The sequence below is a fragment of the Apis florea genome, unplaced genomic scaffold, assembly GCF_048593485.1.
Source record: "Apis florea isolate Af1SG1 unplaced genomic scaffold, ASM4859348v1 contig_2492_pilon, whole genome shotgun sequence".
NCBI lineage: Eukaryota > Metazoa > Arthropoda > Insecta > Hymenoptera > Apidae > Apis > Apis florea.
In genome coordinates this window covers 2,619,858-2,639,341 of record NW_028256593.1, presented here as the reverse complement: position 1 = coordinate 2,639,341, position 19,484 = coordinate 2,619,858, and the positions used below count along the sequence as shown (strand labels likewise).

The window sequence follows — 19,484 nt, the reverse complement described above, 5'->3', positions numbered from 1 at the left end:
TATAAAAATAAAATTACACGCAGACTGCATACCTCTTATACAAGACCAAATAGTCGGATTTACCAGAGAGGTTTATCTAGGTAGCTCTCTAGTTTCCACCAAAAACTAGTTGCCCAGTCAAAGAGCACATGCACGCACACGCACACAGTAGCACGAAGGTTTTACCTGTCTGTACAGGCGCAAACCGGGAGAACGAGGCCGCGAATGGTCGGCGACAATTCAACCGCCTCCCGCATGTCCCGGAACAAGGCTGTCCTGAGGAACAAGCTGCTGAAGAACGCGAAGTCGATCCAACGGAATCGTTGCCGCATCGACAACATCTCGGCCGTTATCGAGAGCGTGGTGAGAAATTACACGCCCGACGAGAGGAAGTGCGACAAGATCGACGAGGTCGGGGAGGAGGCCGAGAAGAGGGAAACCAAAGAAAGGGAGTCGATGTTCGGGGGTGATTCGTGTGTTCACAACAATTTCTCGGACGAGGGAAGGAACGGGAGAGGGAAAGTGGCGAGGGGGCCCAGAGTGTTGGGGAAGAGGAGGAACGTGAGGGCGAAGGAGATGGTGAAAGGTGGTTTGGATCAAGGGAAGAGGGGCAACACGTTGAAGGCGAAAGCCAGAGGCGCCCCCTCGAGGAATCTCGCGGAAGCGAAGGGAGAGCCGTGTCCTCTCGGCGAGAGAACCTCCAAAGTCTCTCCCAACAGCGTGGAGAACGAGGCTGAGATGGCAGCCTCCGATGAAGTTGATCCGGCCGAGTCGAAATCTCCTAGCCCGTCGATCAAGGGGAAACCCTCGGTTCAGACGACGCCTAAAAGGAAACGACCGGTCGACCCCGTTGCCTCGTTGAACGCCTCTATCAAAGCCAAGTCCCAGCTGAGGACCCAGGACGGGAAATTCGCCAGGAATCCCAACAAGGAATTCTTGTCGCCCCTCCACAAGTCTCCCTTGGAGATGAGGTGCCCCGTCTCCGGCCGGCTGATGACGAAGGTGAGAAACAGCGAGATGGAAACGTCTGTCACGAGATCGAAGTTGAGGGAGATTACGTTCAAGGGTAACAAGGATAATAACGAACAGCAACAAGTTTTGGCGGTGCCAAAAAGGATCACCAGGCTGTCATCCGACAGCGATAAGATGCCCACGTTGGAACCAGCCGTCCAGGCGACCTCCAACGAGGAGTTCTTGGAAACGTCCACCAACGATCTCCCGATCCTTTCTCCGGCCACCCCTGCCACGTCCAGCCAGGAGAAAACGATCGTTCGTGGTAGAGGTGTGGTTGGGCCCAAGAGTTTGAGCTTGGAGCAGAACTCCAGTGGCGGTAAAAACTCGGAGGAAGGTCAGAGATTGGAGGAGGGAAGAGGATGTGAGGCGGGGGATGGCGGTGTTTGTAGCCAAGAGTTGGAGAGGGATCAAAAATCGGTGAAAGGTAGGAAGGCGAGAAATTTGGATAAAAATTTGGAGGGAGGAGGGGGCGACGTTTCGAAGGAGGAGGGGAGAGGGGTTGTTAAGGAGAAGTTGAAGAGGAAAAGCGCTCCCGCAAGGATTCTGAGCGTCGAGGAGAGGAGAGGTGAGAAGAAGAGCGGGGAAGAGGCGAGGAGGGAAGCGAAACAGAGGAGGGAAGAGGGGAAACTGGAAACGAGAAGCAAGACGAAATTGGATAAAGTGTTCGTCGATGACAGTCCAATAAAGATTCAGAACGTTCCCTTCGAGGTGAAGAAGCTGATAGGGTCGGACAGTAAGGAAGATTTGTTGACGAAGTTGGTGTTGACATCGAGAATCGCCACTTCCAAACGTTGCCTCAGACAACCTGTAAAATTTAAATTCGAACAGGAGAAAGGTAAATTTCGTAGGGATTTGGATCTGGAAAGGGCGCAATTGGATTCGGGATCCGTCTCGGACGCCTCCACGAAGAAGGAGAAGTTCGATGCTAGGAGAAAGTCGTTGAGGAAAACGGATAAGAAGGACAGGATTGCGTCGAAAGATGACAAAGTGTTGGAAGAGGTCAACAGAATGAGAGACGCGGTGAACGAGGTGAAGACGGCAGTCAGAGGGCGAAGAAGCAGCAGCCTGTCAAACGAGGGTAAATTATTAGCCAGTTCCTATCAAATGTCCGATGGCCAAACTAAGTCAGAATTCGAAACGGCGGTGGTTCAAAGCGCGGACAAGAGACAGACCAGGGGCTCGTTGTTGAACTCCGCCGAGGGAGAAATTCAAAACGAGCTCGTTCAAGACTTCAGCTCGAAGAAGAACAGTTTTGGAAAAAGACGGGGTAGAATTAAATCTAGCAATCTAGAGATGACCGATAAAAAGAGCGTCGAAGTATCTCAGGCGAAGAATGTGGAAACTGACAAAAGTAATTCCTCCGAGATTATCGATAAAGTTAATTCGGTGGAGCAGGATGAAATGAACTCTGACTGTAAAAAAGATATTGCGACTGAGGAAATTAAAATTGTAAAAAATAAGGAAGAAGTGATGAGTGAAAAAGTGTCCAAGTGTGAGAAAGAGCAATCAAAAGAATCTAATTTATCAGGAAACGGTGAAACGATCAAGGTAAATGAGAATTTAAATTTACAATTGGAAACGAGTAATTCCATGGACAGTGGCAAGGAGAACGCATTGGAAAAGCCTGCACCTGTTCAAAAGTTAAAAGTTGGCAGGCCCAGAAAGTCCTGGGGAGCTAAGAAAGAGAGAGTTTCGAAAAGATCTTTAAATAACGTAATTGGCATTCTTACAGAAGGCATGAACATCCCGGTAGAGACTCAACAAAATGTTTTAAACGTGCAAACGAGTGTGGACAATGTAGAATCTCACGAATCTTTTCAAAGCAACGTTCAACAATCTGCTAACGACGCCGTTAAGTCGCAAAATTTAGATATTAAGTCCTCCAAAAACACTGTTCAAGAACCATTAACTAATTTTGATCAGTTAATTGAGAATACAGAATCTTCCGTTCCACAGAAAGTTCCCGTAGAAAATTCGAAGCAGCCCGAAGTTCCAGAAACTTCCATCAAGGATTTAAACTTGGTTAAATCAATGGAGAATAATCAAAAAGTGGAATCGTTCGCCAAAGATGCGGCAGAACAGTCTCCAACTAATGACATCATTTTGGATTTGTCCAGAAGGAAGCAGAAAGGTAAAGGATCATTCTTAGAGAAAATAGTTTCGAAGATAGCTAAACAGAAAGATGCTTTACTGGAAGGTGAAGTTGGTTCTCTGTTGGACACAGCTGCTGATGAGCTCACTAGTATCTTGGAGGAAGTTGGACCTGTATTTTCAGAAGGTATTGAGAATTCAAGTGAACTGAAAATTAAAAATAAAACGGAGAAAGTTCAAGATAACCGCAACCAAGAAATTATGAAAGAATCGACTAATGAGAATTGTCAGGATATTTCGACACCTGATATTTCTGATAAGAATTTGGAAAATAAGGATGCTAATTCTAAAAGTGAACAAGAGAGGATAAACTTGACCGAGGAGGATTGTGTTAAAAAGAACAACATAGAGATTTGTGACGATGTAGTGGAAGATAGATTTACAAATATTTCCAAACAAGAAGTTGCTGATAAACAGATTAAAACAAAATTGCAAAAAGAAAAACTCGACACTAACGAGACTTATTCGAACGAGAAAATGATTTGCCCTAATGACTTGGAAACTGTCATTCATTCTGATGAAAGCGAAATTCGATTATCCGTTGCCGAAAATGGTTTAGATTCTCAAGCGGAAAGTTCCACAGAGAATTTGTCGAAGCCTGAAGAAGAATCGATGAACGAGGTAAACGAAGAGATAAGGATAAAAAGAAAGTCGAAAAAGAGGGGATTAGATAGGAAATCGCCAAAGAAGAACAAAAGAAAATCCATTGAATCGGCAAGTAATCCCGAAGAGAATTTAATTTCTGAGAATTTGCATTTGACCAATGATGTGATGCAATCAATTGAAAAATCAAAGCAAGTGCCTTCTACCAAAGAAAACGTTAAAAATGACTTAACTACTGAAATTAACACAAATAGAATAGAATGTTACACGAAGAAAACTACAAGTAATATCAAGTCTGAAACAACGGATTCGATGGACAAAAAGGATCTCGAGGATATTAAAATACTTGAAAATTTTTGTGAAAATGATAAGAAACTCAATGTTGATCCCGAAGACAATTTAGAAGAACACGTAACAACAAATAAAGAAGACAAAACAGAAGATTCTGTTGTAACAAAAAATGAAGAAAAGATTCCTCTACCCTCGATAACCGAGGAGAAGAAATCTCACGTGGAAACGTTAGATCATTTCTCGAAAATCGAATTGTCAGCCAGAAGATCTTCCAAGAAATCTCATCAGGAGGAAAAAATAAATGAATTTATCGAAGAGAGAACAGAATCAGAATCGATTGACCCTCCCGTAGAGGAAATAGCGTCCGAGAATGTCAGAGGATCGAAAAGAAGGTCTTTTAGAACAAAATCTACGATTCAATCGCGAAACGAGGAGAGAAGTGAGCGGGAAACTGATACCGATCCTGTCCTAACTGTTAGCAACATTGTACCGACAGAAAATCCTGAAGTGCCTTCGGAAGAGCCGTCTGAAAATTTTGAGATTACGAGAAACGAGGTTCCAAATATCCAAACAACGTTCGTAAGTACCCTAGAAGAAGAAGAACCGACAATAACTCATGATAATTGTAACAACTCGGAGAAAGACGCGAGGACGGACAAAGAAGATATCGTGGAAAGTCAAATTGCGTCGATTGGCGTGAAAGAACCGGAGGAAAGGGTCGAGGTTCCAGTTGTGAAAGTGCCAAAAAAGCGTGGAAGGAAAAAGAAATGTTTGATGACAATTGACAAGTCGCAAGAAAATCCCGATTCGAACAGGCGGAAGGGAGAATTTGAATCGATAAATCAACTTCCCCCTAGGAGATCTTTGAGAACGAACAGGTTCGTCGAGGAGGCCGAGGATCAGAACAAAAATTCCAACGATCTACACGTTTCCAGACCGGGTTTGGAAACGTTCAAAATTCCAGAGGTGACAGAAGTGTTGCAACACACGAAGAAGAGAACGTATAAAAGAAAATCCACCGCTGACGAGAGTCCGGATAATCAAAATAATTCTATTCCGACGGTGGAGACGGTACAAGTTGAGACAAGTGGCGCGGAATGCCCGGAGGTAAGTAAAACGGGTACGGTGGAGGAACAGTCAGAAGCGTCTGATCAGAAAGATCCTTCGCCCGAAGATAGAAAGCTGCACTCGAAAAGCTCGGTTTCGGAACAATCCGATTTAGAAAAATCGAACTCGGCTGGATCCGATCAAACAAGTAAAACGAGATCGTCGAAGAGGAAACAATTATCCTCGGAGGACTTGTTGGGTCAAGAGGGGTTGAATCAGCAAGCCGAAAGCACGGATAATTTGTCAGAGGCATCTTGCACCAGTGATTTCAGTTATTTCAGAAAGAAACGTTTCTCGAAGAAGAAGAAGGAATTGCGGGAGGAAGATGTGCAGACCGACACCTCTATCACGGACTCGGAATCGGAGAAGAATACGGACAGAAGGCAAAGCTTGAAGAGGAGAGCTAAGAAGAATATATCCTTTTTCACCGAATTTTACTTGATGGACGATTTCGACATTCCAATGGATATTCAGGATTGCATAACGCAAGAGGAAGACGCAGCGAAGAAGAAGAACGCCGATCAACAATTGTTAGAATCTAAGTCATCGTCGCCCGCGGGGAATAAATCATCAGTGGAGGAGGTAACTTCGAACGAAAACGTGGATGAAAAATCGGAGGACGAAGTTGGGAAAGAAGATGTAGAGTTGATCGATGATTCCAAGTTGGTCGTAGAGGATGAAGAAGATGAAGAGGACGAAGAGGAGGAGATAAAGGATGAGGAGAAAATGGACGAGAAGTTGAGTAGCATTTGTCAGATGGAAGATGATTTCCAGACACCAAAGAAAAGAGGGGCGGGTAACTACGTGGTAGTCCACAAGAAGACAGGTGAAATTCTGATCGTGGAGAAAAGGAAGAAATTAACAAAGGAGGCCGCCAAGTTCTTTTGTAATGTTTGCACCACTAGTTTCACCAGGAAAAGTTCTCTCAAGAAGCATAACCAGTCTCAATCGCATTTATTGCAAACATCTAAATCGAAAAAAGATAAAACATCCGTGGAGAATGGTGAAAATATAGAAGATCCGTGTAGCACTAGTCAGAACGACACTTCCAGCGATGAAAATAGAAGCGTGACCGATGAGTGTTTGATAAATGTCTCTTTAAAGTCGAAGGATGACCAAAAAGAAGTTGATAAATCTATCATTAACCGAATGGAACTGGATCATGCCCAAGAAAATTCTTGCTTCGCCAATCCTTTGGAACAGGATTCCTTGATATGTTCTCAACCGCATCATCAACACATACTTGAAGACGAACTTTTGGACGAGGAAATCTGTAAGATTACTGAGAACATGAGTCACGATGAGTACGTTATCATGGATCAAATCAGTCCTGAACCAGAATCCACGTCGACGCCAATTAAGATAGAAACCAAGAATGTGGAGGAGATTGGGAAGAAGAGGAAGTACGAAAAGAAGAAGGACAAGGCGAAGAAAAGGAATTCAATCGATGGACAAGAAATCATTTTAGATAGTCCCATTTTAGGAAATCCTACGGATTCAACGTTAGCGTGCGTGCTAGATGCAACAAACGCCAAAATTGTAAATTCTTCCCATTTTGACGCGGCAGAATCTAACGCGAGCGTATTGGAAAATTCACTTAACAATTCCGTTGTGAACAATATGGAATTAGGAGCCAACGTTTCAAGGAACATGGAAAAGAACGATTTTCAAGAACAGTGTTTAGATTGTGTTCCAAAATTGCAAGAGAGCCAGGATGAAGTAGAAATGGAGGATGCACCGTTGAGCGCAGAAGTGAATAAAATGGCGAGCGATGTATATACGAATATAAATTATAAATTAGACCCCAACGATAAGACTGAGAATTTTTCAAATGTTAGGTTAGACGATAGAGATGATACCGAAAAAAATCAGCCGTGCGAGCGTGTAAGTTTAAAATTGACCATAAATAAACGAAGTATAGAAGCTTGTAGGGATATCGATTCTGAAAGTAGCAAGAGTTTCGAATTAAATTATTTGAATACGTTTAATACCGATCTCGACGACGTTGTTAATTGCAATTCAATGAAAAATTACGAAAATTCGCGCAGCGCGGAAGTTGAACCCATCGACGAATCTGATAATTCTAAGGCCGAAGTTGGTGAATTTAATCAAGAGTCGAGCGCTAAAAATTTAAAGAAAGGCGGTGGAAAGAATTTGGAAAATTCTGAATTGGACGTTTCCAAAGGTTTCGAGGAAGGAAGTGTAACAAGGAATCATGAATCGTCCATAAGAGACGATAAGCAGAACGAACCCGAGAAAACGGCGCGACACGGAAAATCGAAGAAAGGGAGACCCAGGAAACACGCGCAAGAGAATTGCACGGAGAATGGGTCGAAAATGGAGTCTAAATCTGCCAAATCTAAAATTAATCAAACTAAGCCGTTGTTCGATGATATCGTCAAAATTTCACAAATCACGAATGACAAAAACTCGGCCGAATCTTCGAAAACTTTTGACACCGACGAAAGGTTAAACTGTTCGATATCTTCCAAATCACGAGTGGAAAACAATTGCCTTGATATATTGAAGAATGACGACAAACACGAATCTGATAGATCAGAAATTGCAGAGGGGGCGAAAATCAGGAATCAATTGTGCTCTAAGCCTGAATCATTGGGAGAAGAAACAAGTTTGCAACAGCAACAGGGGATAACGGAGGAGGAAAAACTTTCTGAGAAGAAGAGGAAGAAGATCGAGTCGTTAGAGGACAATCGAGTTAAATCTTTTCGTCCCATGGACGATGATGATGAAGCCTCGTCTTCGTCCAGTCTCGCGGATAAACCGTTGTCGCAAGTCTTGTTAGAAAGGGAAGAGAAATTAGAAATGTACAAGAAACGGATGAACGAACAGGATAAATCTCTCCGCGTAAACTTTCCGCAACGTTCTGACGTCGAATCGAGATCGAAAGAGGAATCGCAAGTCGAGAATATTGATCGTAAAGCAAACGAATGCGACATCGATGATAATTCTTTGGATATCGGCCAGTTAAATGACGATCGAAAGCGTGACGGTAAAAAGAGGTCGTCGACGAATAACGACCAAGGGTTCCAGATCGTGTCGGACGAGGAATACGAGCCTGGAACAACGTTGAAAGATTCTGATAAGGATTCGAAAAGTTCGTCAGAATCGGAAAACGAGGGAATTTTGTCGATGGAAAACGACGATAAAGAACTTTACGAGGGGAAAGTGATGAGTAACGGTCGGAAATCGAGCATCGATCATCAAAATTCGAGCAAAAAGGTGTCCAGGGATCACAAACATTCGAACAAGGAGAATCGTAAAAGATCCAGAGGGAGGAGATCTTCCGCAAGGAGTAAAATCAATGATCTTAACAGCGAAAGTGACGACAGCGAGGTTGAGGATAAAATCGAATCGCAGAACAAAAGCAAAATAGTGAAAAGCGTGTTTGGCAGGGTGTTTGGAAGCGGTGAAAAGCCAGACAAAGTGAAGGAAGTGTTGAATGATTGGGTGTCCAAGTCGGAAGATGATTCGGATCTCTCAAGGACCGGTTTTAGATTCTCCGCTTCTAACGAAGCCAAGACCAAAGAGTCCTCCAGCGAGAAAAAAAGGCACACATCGTTTACCCCTTCTAGTCCCAACAAGCGTTCTGGAAGAAAGTCGAAAAAAAGTTCTTCCTCGGCAGAAAGAAGCAAAGAGACAAGTCTGATATTAGAAGAAGAGGAGGAGGAAGAGGAGGAGGAGGAGGAGGAGGAGGAGGATGAAGAAGAAGAAGAAAGTCAAATGGAGCATCGTTCTTCCAGAAAACATTCAAAATCGAAAAACAACTCAAGTAACAGGAGGAAGCACGATGTAGATTACTTCTTGTCTTTACCATCTACCAAATGCAGACAAAGTAAGAAGAGGGCTGAAGAATTAATTTCAAGGACTTTCGAGGACGATTATCTGGACGCCAATTTGATTGGCAAAAGTCAAAAATCGTTGAAATACAAGGAACCAAATTATGGTTTGAGGAATCAAGGCAAGCCTGACCTGATGATCAAGGACAGTGGCTACGGATCCTTCAACTATGACGAGGATTCCTCCAAAATCGTTGCTTTGGAAGAGTCCACGGAAGATGATCAGAAGGCCAAAAGAAGGAAATTATCATGTTCCAGGAAGGGTAAAGGCAAGGGTGAAGAAGAAGGTTGGAGAGATCTGACGAATGATAGGAGAACTTCGGAGAATCCCAAGGATTTAGACGAAGACAAGGAAGACAATTTCGTCAAGGATTTCCCCGGAGCAGAACCTCTGACTGGAGGTAGGCTATCAGTTGACCTAGATTCTTCTCGTAGTTGTAGCAGTCTGGCGCCCAGTAGCGTGAGGAATAGATCCCCGAGTATGGACAGAAACTCTCAAACCACTAGAAACTCTGATATGAACGATGAAGAAGATGAGAATATCGCTCACAGACGAATATCTCCTTTCTTCGTCTGTGGGACGCCCAGAAGTTCCGTGGAGAGTAGCTCCAACAGTGAGAACGAAGAACAAGATGAGGCATTAATCGTTAACCAACCTATGACTAGAAAGAGAAGCTCAAGCGAGTTTTCTAGCGAGAAGATTGTGATCAGATCGCCCTCTTCGATCCACAAGAGCGAGGTCGTCACTATAGCACCCACCGACGCCATAGAAGACAACGCTTTAGATGTCCCTCAGGAGATAGAGGTGACGAAACCTAGACAGGGCAAGGTACTGAATTTTGACGAGGAACTGTTTGTCGAGTGTTGCTCCAGATTGAAAGCCACCACTGAAAACGAGCTCAGAGGCGCTAAAAAGATCAAGCTTGATCATAACGAAGGTTATCATAAGAAGGACGATCAACACCAAGGATTCAGAGGGCCTAAGGATCGTTGGAGGGATGTGGAGAGCCAGAACAGTTTGGGAAGTCTATTGGAATCGGTAAATCAGGTGAGTATTTGATCAGAATGATTTAATTTTTGCATGCTTGTTAGAATATATTTGTTTCGAGCAGAATTATAATAGGATATATTAAAATGTATATATGGTGAAAAACTTATTTTGATACAAAGAATATTAAAAAAATTATAAAAATGTGTTTTATAAATTAACATATGTTTTTATATTTTCTCTTTTTATATCATATATGTCATTTCTTACACATTTTTGCATGATTCCTTTCACATAATTTTTTTTTTTTTTTTTAATATAAATTTTTCTTGTCAATCAATCAGTAATTTTAATAAAAAATGAAGTTGATTATGTATCTATTAAATATTTAAAAGATTAATTTAAAAAATTAATAAAATATTTCAAAACCGAATTTGAAATAGCTGGGTAAGTTAACAGCATATTTTTCAATATTTAAATATATAATTTTTATTCTTCGAATTGCAAATCTCTTTTAATGTATCACATCACAACAATTCTACACTTTGCATGCAAAACTTTTTTTTCTTTTTTCAAATTATTTGCTATTTCGCTTAACTATCTTATAATACGTGTTATATGTTCTAGCTAAATAAACAACTTTCAATTCACATCTACAATTTTCATTTTCTTTTATAGATACTTATAGAATTTTTATCTGTAAGGGTGTTTCTTGAAAAAAAAACAAAATTATAATAATAATAATAATAATTTCAATAAGAGAGTAAAAATACAAACTTTTCTAATTATTTTTTTTTCTTTAAATTCGAAAAACAAAATCACGTAATTAATAAATAATATATTAATTTATACACACTATCTATCAATTGGTATCAAATGGAATATTGGATATCAAATCTTTTCTGTTAACCTTATATTCTACGTTACATTTGATTAAACAGTGATTCAATTATTCCTACTGAAACAAAGTTTCAATAAATTAAAATGAATTACACCCTTACATTGAATTCCAAGAAAGAGAATATTCTATACATTATTGTGGTAATGTTTGCAGGACCTATGAACCAGCTTTATACAGACAATGTCTCTCAGTATGCATGCAAAAGGTAGTTCTCTCATTCCTTTGATATTTCTTAGTGTGTATGGTAGTCATGAAACCTATCCCCTCAAAAACTATCTTTTAATGTCGTGCATAAAAAAAAAAATGCAAGTAAATGATAACGAGCATTACTAAAATGATTCTTTTCACTCTGCAAATCTTTATTTTCTCTTCTCATCAGTGCTTCACATCTTTTACAAAACTATACTGCCCTATGAAAAACAAAATAATAAACCTTTGATTTTTCTTTAATACAAAAAAAAAAAAAAAAAAAAAAAGAAGATTCAGCTATTATTAACACAATCCATTATATATATATATATAATATAGTTTATATATGCACAAGAGCATAAAATTTCTTACTCATCCAAAAAAAACCACATTTAAAAAAGGCTTTTCTCTTACCATAGGTAAATAGAATTTAATTTGTTACTGATCAACAGTTTCTACTCTGTGAAACTATTTTGAGCTATTGTAGATACTCGCATCTTGCTTGCTGTAAAGTGGCCCATTTCACAATCCGAAATAGCATCTTTATTACTGCTCTAGATAAACATTGTTCTAGATAATGCCACCAAAATACTTTTGATTTTGGTTGGTCCCAATTCGAATTGCTCTCAAATGATTTGGCGTACACTTTGCAGGAAGCAAAAAATTATTTATTATTATTATTATGGGTGCAAAAAGAGTATCCATCGAGAAACCATCGACCGTCAAATCGCTATTCAATCTGATCCATTTCCAGTTACTGGGCGAAGAGATGTACAGCACCAGAGAAAGGGATTACCAAAAGCATGGAGGTAGAAATCTAAGGAGTGAGCACTCCAGCAGATCAGCCAGTCCTGACATGGCCAGAGCAGATAATCTGGGCTACGAAGACAGTCTGGACGTTGCATTCGAGCACAACAACAAGCTCAGAGACAAAATTCAACAGCGCATGAGAGAGAGCGAGAATCTGATAGCCAGCACGTTTGGCCAGAAGAGCAATAACGAGTTGATGCGGGGTGAACGAACGTTTTCTTCTAAGAAGAATGAATTGAATATCACGAAAAATTCGTACTCTAGTCTTCAAGATCAAGGGCACATGACTGGTTCGAATCTGTCGGATGGAGACTACAATCCTTTGCACAACAGAGACCCGCAAGAGGAGAACAACGATAGAAAAATAAATCTGGAATCTTCAGGCCTTAAGGGTAAAATGAACCCTTCGTTAGGAGGTTTATTGGACAAAGCGTTATCTAACTTATGGCACAGCAATGAAAAACATGATCACAAGTGAGTAATTTTTAATGCAATAGAAAATAAAGAATTCTATCTATTGAATGATATTTTTGAAAATTGAAGTACATTATAATGAATCCGAATGGTGGTTAAAATATTTCAAATTTTTTAAATTTGATATGTTGCAAATGATTCCATTTTTTTTTAATTGATTTAATTTGGTTAAAAAATTTTTACAACAAATTTAAGCCAACCTCACAATCATTTTACACAAAAAAAGCGATTTCAGAGAATGTTAACCGACGGCAAATCGTTTGTTACATATCAAATCAAGTGTCTCTTACTGTTTTATCTCTTCCAAAAAAAATTGCAATTCATACAATCGAATATCGAATATCAAAATTTTTTATTTTTCACACCTGTTGATTGCACCCTTGATTGAATTGCAACTATATAAAATTCTTTGAAAAGTTATTTTAAACGAAACGTTAGCATATTCTACAATTGGTTTCTCGAGATTCATAATAGAAAGTCAAAATTTTTTTTCTTTATTGAAAATGAATAGAATAAAATATTAATATTAATGTTAATATATTTTAATATATTTTAATATTTTTAATATTTTCAATTGCATTATGTAATACTATTTTCCTCTTGTAAAATTAATTTTCATTTATCATCAAAAGATTATTTCCTTGCTTACTACTTCGAAGTTATTCCAATTGTCTTTTATTCAATGAATTATCAATACTTTGCAAATGTAAAATTCTTTTAATTACAATGAATGTTTAATTGAATTTCCATTTCATTATTCAGTAACACGTGCTTTACCAAAGAAAATATATTAAAATCCTCACTCTTCATAAGCATAAAATTAGAAATTAAAATCAAATAATATATTTACCACAATGGATTAAAATATTATGGCCTATACTTCAAAATAATATACTTTAAAATTTTATGTTCTTCTATAACAATCTGCATAAATCTAATTCGTGGAATATTAAAAAGCATCAAGTTTCTTCAATCAAATATCGAAATAATATTATATCTGTAAATAACAAGACGTTGGTATCTTGTTGAATGGTTTCCTCTTCGTTATGTATTGATCTGATCCCGTCACTCCACCCACTCACGACAAGATATCTCCATATAACAGAGGCGGGAATATACATTCTAATGTTCGTTATTTGGCTAAACAATAATTCAAAGTCGATGGAAACTCTTGTTGGAAGAGCATTTCTCTTACCAACTTGGCTCAGTCATTCCTTGGTTTGGAACAGGAAACGTAGAAGAATAAATATGCTTCAGGTGGTTGTAAATCTATTATCATATAGTGGCTATGTTGATATATGATTCTTATACCAGTAACAAAGTCAGATTGGATTTAGAAGTAGAAATTTCTGCCATAAAAATTTTTATATATCTATTTTCTTACTTTATAAATATAAATACCCAATTGGAATATTAAAATAATTAATAAAAATTTGAAATAAACAAAATAGTCAAGAATATGTCATCTTAACATTATTGAGACTGAATTTAAAAATTCTAAGAATTTTGAATTTACTGTAAATTAATTCCATTTATTTTTTTAATTTACATTCCATAAATAATAATGATAAAAAAAAAAGATAGAATAGTTAAAAGAAAATATCGAAAAATGATGTAATCTTTAATAAATTACATGTTATCTTACTAATTTTCAATTTTATTTTAATTTAATTAATTACTCAAAATAAAATTATTCTATTCACAGTGGATCCACGCCAATGAAGGTTCTAGCCGAACTAGCATGTGCCCGCGCTCCAACATCCACAGCTGAGGACCCAGCTTCCAAAGAAGTGGTCCAACCTACGAAGACTTCTTTGACCAAGGATTCAGTTCCTGAACCAAGTCCTATAACTATGTCCAAAGACTTACAGAAGAAATCTAGGAATCCTATCAAAGAACTTTTCGAAAGGAAAAAAGAAATGAACGAGAGGAAACAACAAGAGAAGTCAAAAACAGATGCAGCTCTTCGAGAAATAAATATACACAAACAACGCAAAACCAAAAAGACAAAGAAATATCAGGATTTTCCTTTGATCCGCCGTAATGAACATGGAGGTCTGGTTGAAAGGAAGAAACGTCGTGATGGATTTGAGAGGAAAGAAGAATTTGTCTCGGATAAGATCAAAGATATTTATGAATTTGACGAGGAGGAAAGTCAAATAGAAACTAATCTGGGTAGTGTCATGTCTTATAGGAGTAAGCCAGGATATGAAATAAATTGTTTGAAAACCAAAGAGATAGATATGAGTGGTTTAATGTCCAAGGCTATCGGAGATAATCTAGAAAATGCAAAAACTGATGATGTTTTAAATGACAGATTAGAATCTGTGATTGATAAAAAGTTCAAGAAATTGGAAAAGTTTGCTCCAAAAACGAAGGGCGCTTTGAAATCCTTCCAGAGTGAGGATCAGCAACAACAGATTACTGGACCTATGGATGAATTTGTGGAAAGGAAGCAATCAAAAGGTAAAAGGTCTGTAGAGCAATCTCTGAAGCATTCGAAATTGAAGAAACGTAACAAGAATTCTAAGAAAAAGACTAGAAATGCATGGTACGAAAATGATAGCTCCGATGAATATAGAACGGCTATAAAAGCTGAAGATATCGGTGTAGGTATTTCAAAGAGTCAAAGAACATGTTCGAAAGGAAAACAAAATATTTTTGCGGAATTATACACTTCGTCCGAAAGTGAATTTGAAGACGAAGAAACGGACTATGAATCGAGAAAACAGAGAAGAGTGAAAAAGAGCAATAAGAAAATAACTGAATTAGAAAACGTAGAACAGGCTCAGGAATCGATTAATAAATATCAAATCTCTTCCGAAGATGAAGATCATGTGGATGATTGGAGAGATGAAAATTCGAAGAATGATATCTCTAAGCATGATTGTGATAACAAAAAATCTGAGTCAGAAATGTCAGATCATCCTTTGGTTATCGACGAGAGGAAAGATATGGATGAACAAAGGAATAGCGATGATGAAACTGAAAACCAATACGAGAGGAACTTCGAAATGGATGATCTATATAGAGAAGACAGTTCAGTTGTCGATTCAGAAGAGGATTCAGCTCCTACAGAGTTATCAAAAGATCCAGAAGAATTCAGATCAAATGATCCAAATCTACCAGAAGAAAATAGTGATACTAAGAAAGATTATATACAGGAAAATGAATTGATTCCACTTGAGGAAGCCTTAGATCTTCTAGATCAAGCTGACAACGGAAATTCTGTAGGAACAAAATATGATAATGTAAACAAAATTGATAAGTCTACTGAACATGTGAACTCAATAGTAACAACAGAACCTGAAAGTGAAACATTTAATCCTAATAAAGAAGTAGCAAAGTCTCCTGTTCCTATAGATGTACAGGAGGAGGAACCTGACAATGAACTCCTAGTCTTACCTGAAAAATTATCGAGCAATGAAAAACCGCAAAAGGAATCTGAAAATCTTCCATTACATGTATTTTTAAGTAGAAAAGTGCAAGAATCAAAGAAGAGAAAAGAACAGCAACTAAAGAAAATGCAAGAAGAGCAAGAAAGGATATTAATGGATTTTCAGCCTACTAGAAGGCAGAGAAAATGTGCTATTGGCAAACAAGGATTGCTGGCAGAAATTAGTAGCTCTGATGAAGAGATGAGTTCAAAAGATAAAAAAATGAATGATAAATCAGATCATGATAAACCACGAAAACAGAAGAGAGAATCGAAGGAAAAAAGGAAAGAAAGATACATAGAAAAAAAACATGAACAAATGATAGCTAAGGAACAAAAAGCTATCGAGGAGGAAATCCTGCGAGAAGTTGGAAAGAAAAAAGAATCTCTTGCACAAAGTGTTGCAGATACAAAGACAGATATTAATGGTACCAAGGAGTCAGAGAATACGGAATCAACGGAAAACATACCAGTACAAGAATTAACACAAAAGAAAAAAGCTAAGGAAAAACAAAAAAAGCAAAATAAGACAGACGAAGATTTTTATGTTAAGAGTAATGAAGGATTGAGCGACTTAGAGAACAACTGTAACAAGTTCACGCCCATGGAGAGCAATCACGAGAATGAAAATAATCAGCAAGTTTCTGTAAAACAAAAAAAGCACTCTAAATCTTTAACAAAGCCAAAAAAGACTACGAAATTAGATCAAAAAGTGACAACAGGTAAAAAGAACAAGAACACGAATTCTGAAAGAAGGAACAGGACAGATTCGAAAGGGTCAAAGGATAAGGAACGTAGGTCTTCTAGTGGCAAACGAGATTCTGGTGATGAAGAACTGAAAACGACAAAATCTTGGAATAAGGTCGAAGAAGGAGTTGGAGTGGCTATTGGCCGACGGAAACGAGCAGCTGCCAATCAATTATATTATTGGTCGAGCTCCAGTGACGAAGAGGAAATGCTCGAAGTAGTCCCTGCAGTTGAAGAAGAAGAGGACGATCGTCAAGAGCAACACGGTTGGATCGTTGGTGATTCTCATAAAAGGATGATTACGATGCTTGCTATGGAAAAGCAGCTGAAGGAGAAACGACGGAGAAGCGAGGAAGAATTTGAGTCTGGCAGAACGAAAAGTAAAAAGCACAGAAACAGCACCTCTTGATACGTGTTTCACGATTAGATTCGTCTTAAATTATTAGAATCAAACTTGAATAATAGGCACAACTTTTGTGGCTAGATTTCTTTGACTGGAAATATGAAGGAATATAGAGTTCCTTTTTCAATGTCAGGCTCAAAATTTGAAATGACAGCATAAGAACTGCGATTCTTGATACATATTTTATAAATAGGATCATCTGAAGGATTAGAACAAGTGATTGAATACAAATTTGTTATATCAGACATAACAGAATTAGATCAACTGTAATTTTTAAAGAAGAAGAAAGAGATATAGATATAGAAAAGAAGAACAAAAAGAAAGAAGAAACATATAAGCAGCAACTTTTGATACACATTTCAGGACTTAGGTTTTTCCATTTAGAAACACTCTGAAGAATCACACCATTCTTTTTTCTAAAGACAGAACTGGATTTCTTAATAACATACAAAATTACAGTCGAAAAAAAAGGACTTTTTTAAGGAGAAATAGTATAACTGGATTTTTTGATACTAGTCTTAGGCTCACGAAGATGAACAAAAATGGTTAGGTTTATTAAGGTAGCTAAAGGAACGTGTTAGATAATAATGAAAATCTAAGCCAGCAATTTTTTTTTCATTACAAAGATAATGAACCGAAAGAAGAAATCTGTAATTAGATCACAAAAAAATATAAAAATTTATTAAATAAAAGTATAAAAATCGAAACAATTAGGGCAAAACAGTATAGCGTAGAAAAATTATAATAGTTATTTGTATTTTTCTTCCTGTTTTTTTGTGAATATACAAAATTACGCGATTGTTATTGAAATTTCTTAAGAGTTATATTTTTCTCTCTTTTTTTTTTTTCTTTTCTTGAATTTTCTTTAATTTTATAGTTGGCGATCTTAGTTTGTAGAACGCAGCGCTGCAAATATTTATAATCAACGCTTATTTGTTCCATCAAATACGGTGGAAGTAATGTGATCTACTGCCAGAAGAAATTCCGATTTCCTTCGATCATATATAATTGTTAACAAACAAGCGAAAACGTGAATCGAGATGTGTGTCGAGTTTTAGAATGGTATAGGTCACGTTGTAACCAAGTTATGTAAGAAAAAAAACAATGGCAACTTGTACATAGCTTGGCATTAATAATAATAATTAAAAAAAAAAAGGCTAGTTCGTATTATATTAAGGATATAATTCCAAGCCCTTATAAATAATATAAATATAACCTAATTTAGACTGAATGTAAGAAAATAGCGGACATTAAAGAAAATAATAAAACGAAAAAAAAAAAAAAGGATGAGCACCTTTAGACAATACTAGGGACATTTGTAATGTTTTAGTTAACATAGCGAATTTTTAGGTGACGAAAAAAGAATTAATAGTTAATTAGAAGAAAAAAAGAAAAAATCGAAGAACGGAAGAAAAACGTCACAATTGATTTAATTTATGAAAAAGGACGATATAAACTGGGGTCCAATCGAGTAGCGTGCTTTTGCCAGCTTTTTGTGATTCGTACATATCGCGATAATCGATAAAAAGAAGAAACTATCAAGCTGTTTTTTGTGATGCGGCAAATCTTTTTTCAAAATAATTCTCGAAAAAGAGATTCATTTGGAAGGCGTTGCTTTAACGCAGTAGTCATTGAAATATATGAAATTTATGTTCTCTTTATCTCATTCGATTCATTCGAATCTTTTTCCCCCTAGATCTCATATCGCGTCATCAACAATCCAATGATGATTGCCACATATTTAAGGATAAAGCTTATAACGATAAAGGAATGATAGAAACTTTCCTTTCGTATGCCTAGTTGATGCACATAATTCTAAGTACGTAGATTTTTGTATGAGTATATATATATATTATATATATATAATATATATAAATATTCAGGACAAAAAATTATATATATATATATATAAATATGAACATAAATATGAAAAGATAATTAAATGTATAACAGAAATGATTAAAAGGAAAAAAATAATGATATAGAGTTTAATGTAAATGTACTGCCATAATCATATTATCATACAAGAGCCTATGCGAATAGATATATTAATATTATTCCTGTAAAGACGAAGAACCTGAGAAACAACAGCGACAACATGATGGTTAGCACAAAACAAAACTAGGCAACAATCCGATTGTAAATAGAACATATTTTCAATGTGTCTGGAAAAGTATGTTTTGTAATATAAGGATTGCAAAGGAAAAATAAAATTATTAAAGAATTATTTCTTATCACTTATATTTCATAAATAAAAAACCTTTGTTTTACAAAAATTAATATTCCTATATAGAAATGGAAAATGGAATTTTTATATTATTTATATTTGCATAGGATATTTTAAAACTATAATGCATATTTAAAAATAGTGATTAACAAAAAATTAATAAAATTCTTTGCTAATATATAATAATTTATAATTTAACAATTTTAACATTTTTAAATTGCTCATTAAAATTTAAATAAATTTCAAAAAAGATATTGCTATTTAATATACTTAATTATTTTTCATGACATTTAAAAAGAATTTTAAG

At 37.0% G+C, this 19,484-nt stretch overlaps 1 protein-coding gene across 2 annotated transcripts in view; it reads left to right on the top strand.

Annotated features, from left to right (window-relative positions):
- The window catches only part of LOC100867285 (uncharacterized), a 73,095-nt gene extending 55,040 nt beyond the window's left edge, over positions 1-18,055 (top strand). For both annotated transcript variants that reach the window (XM_086906159.1, XM_086906160.1), the window contains exons 7-9: positions 178-10,050; positions 11,835-12,364; positions 14,070-18,055. In XM_086906159.1, coding sequence (XP_086762285.1) covers positions 178-10,050; positions 11,835-12,364; positions 14,070-16,956 — 13,290 coding nt within the window. In that variant the 3' untranslated portion in view covers positions 16,957-18,055. The remainder of the gene's footprint in view (positions 1-177; positions 10,051-11,834; positions 12,365-14,069) is intronic.
- Positions 18,056-19,484: the final 1,429 nt, after the last annotated feature.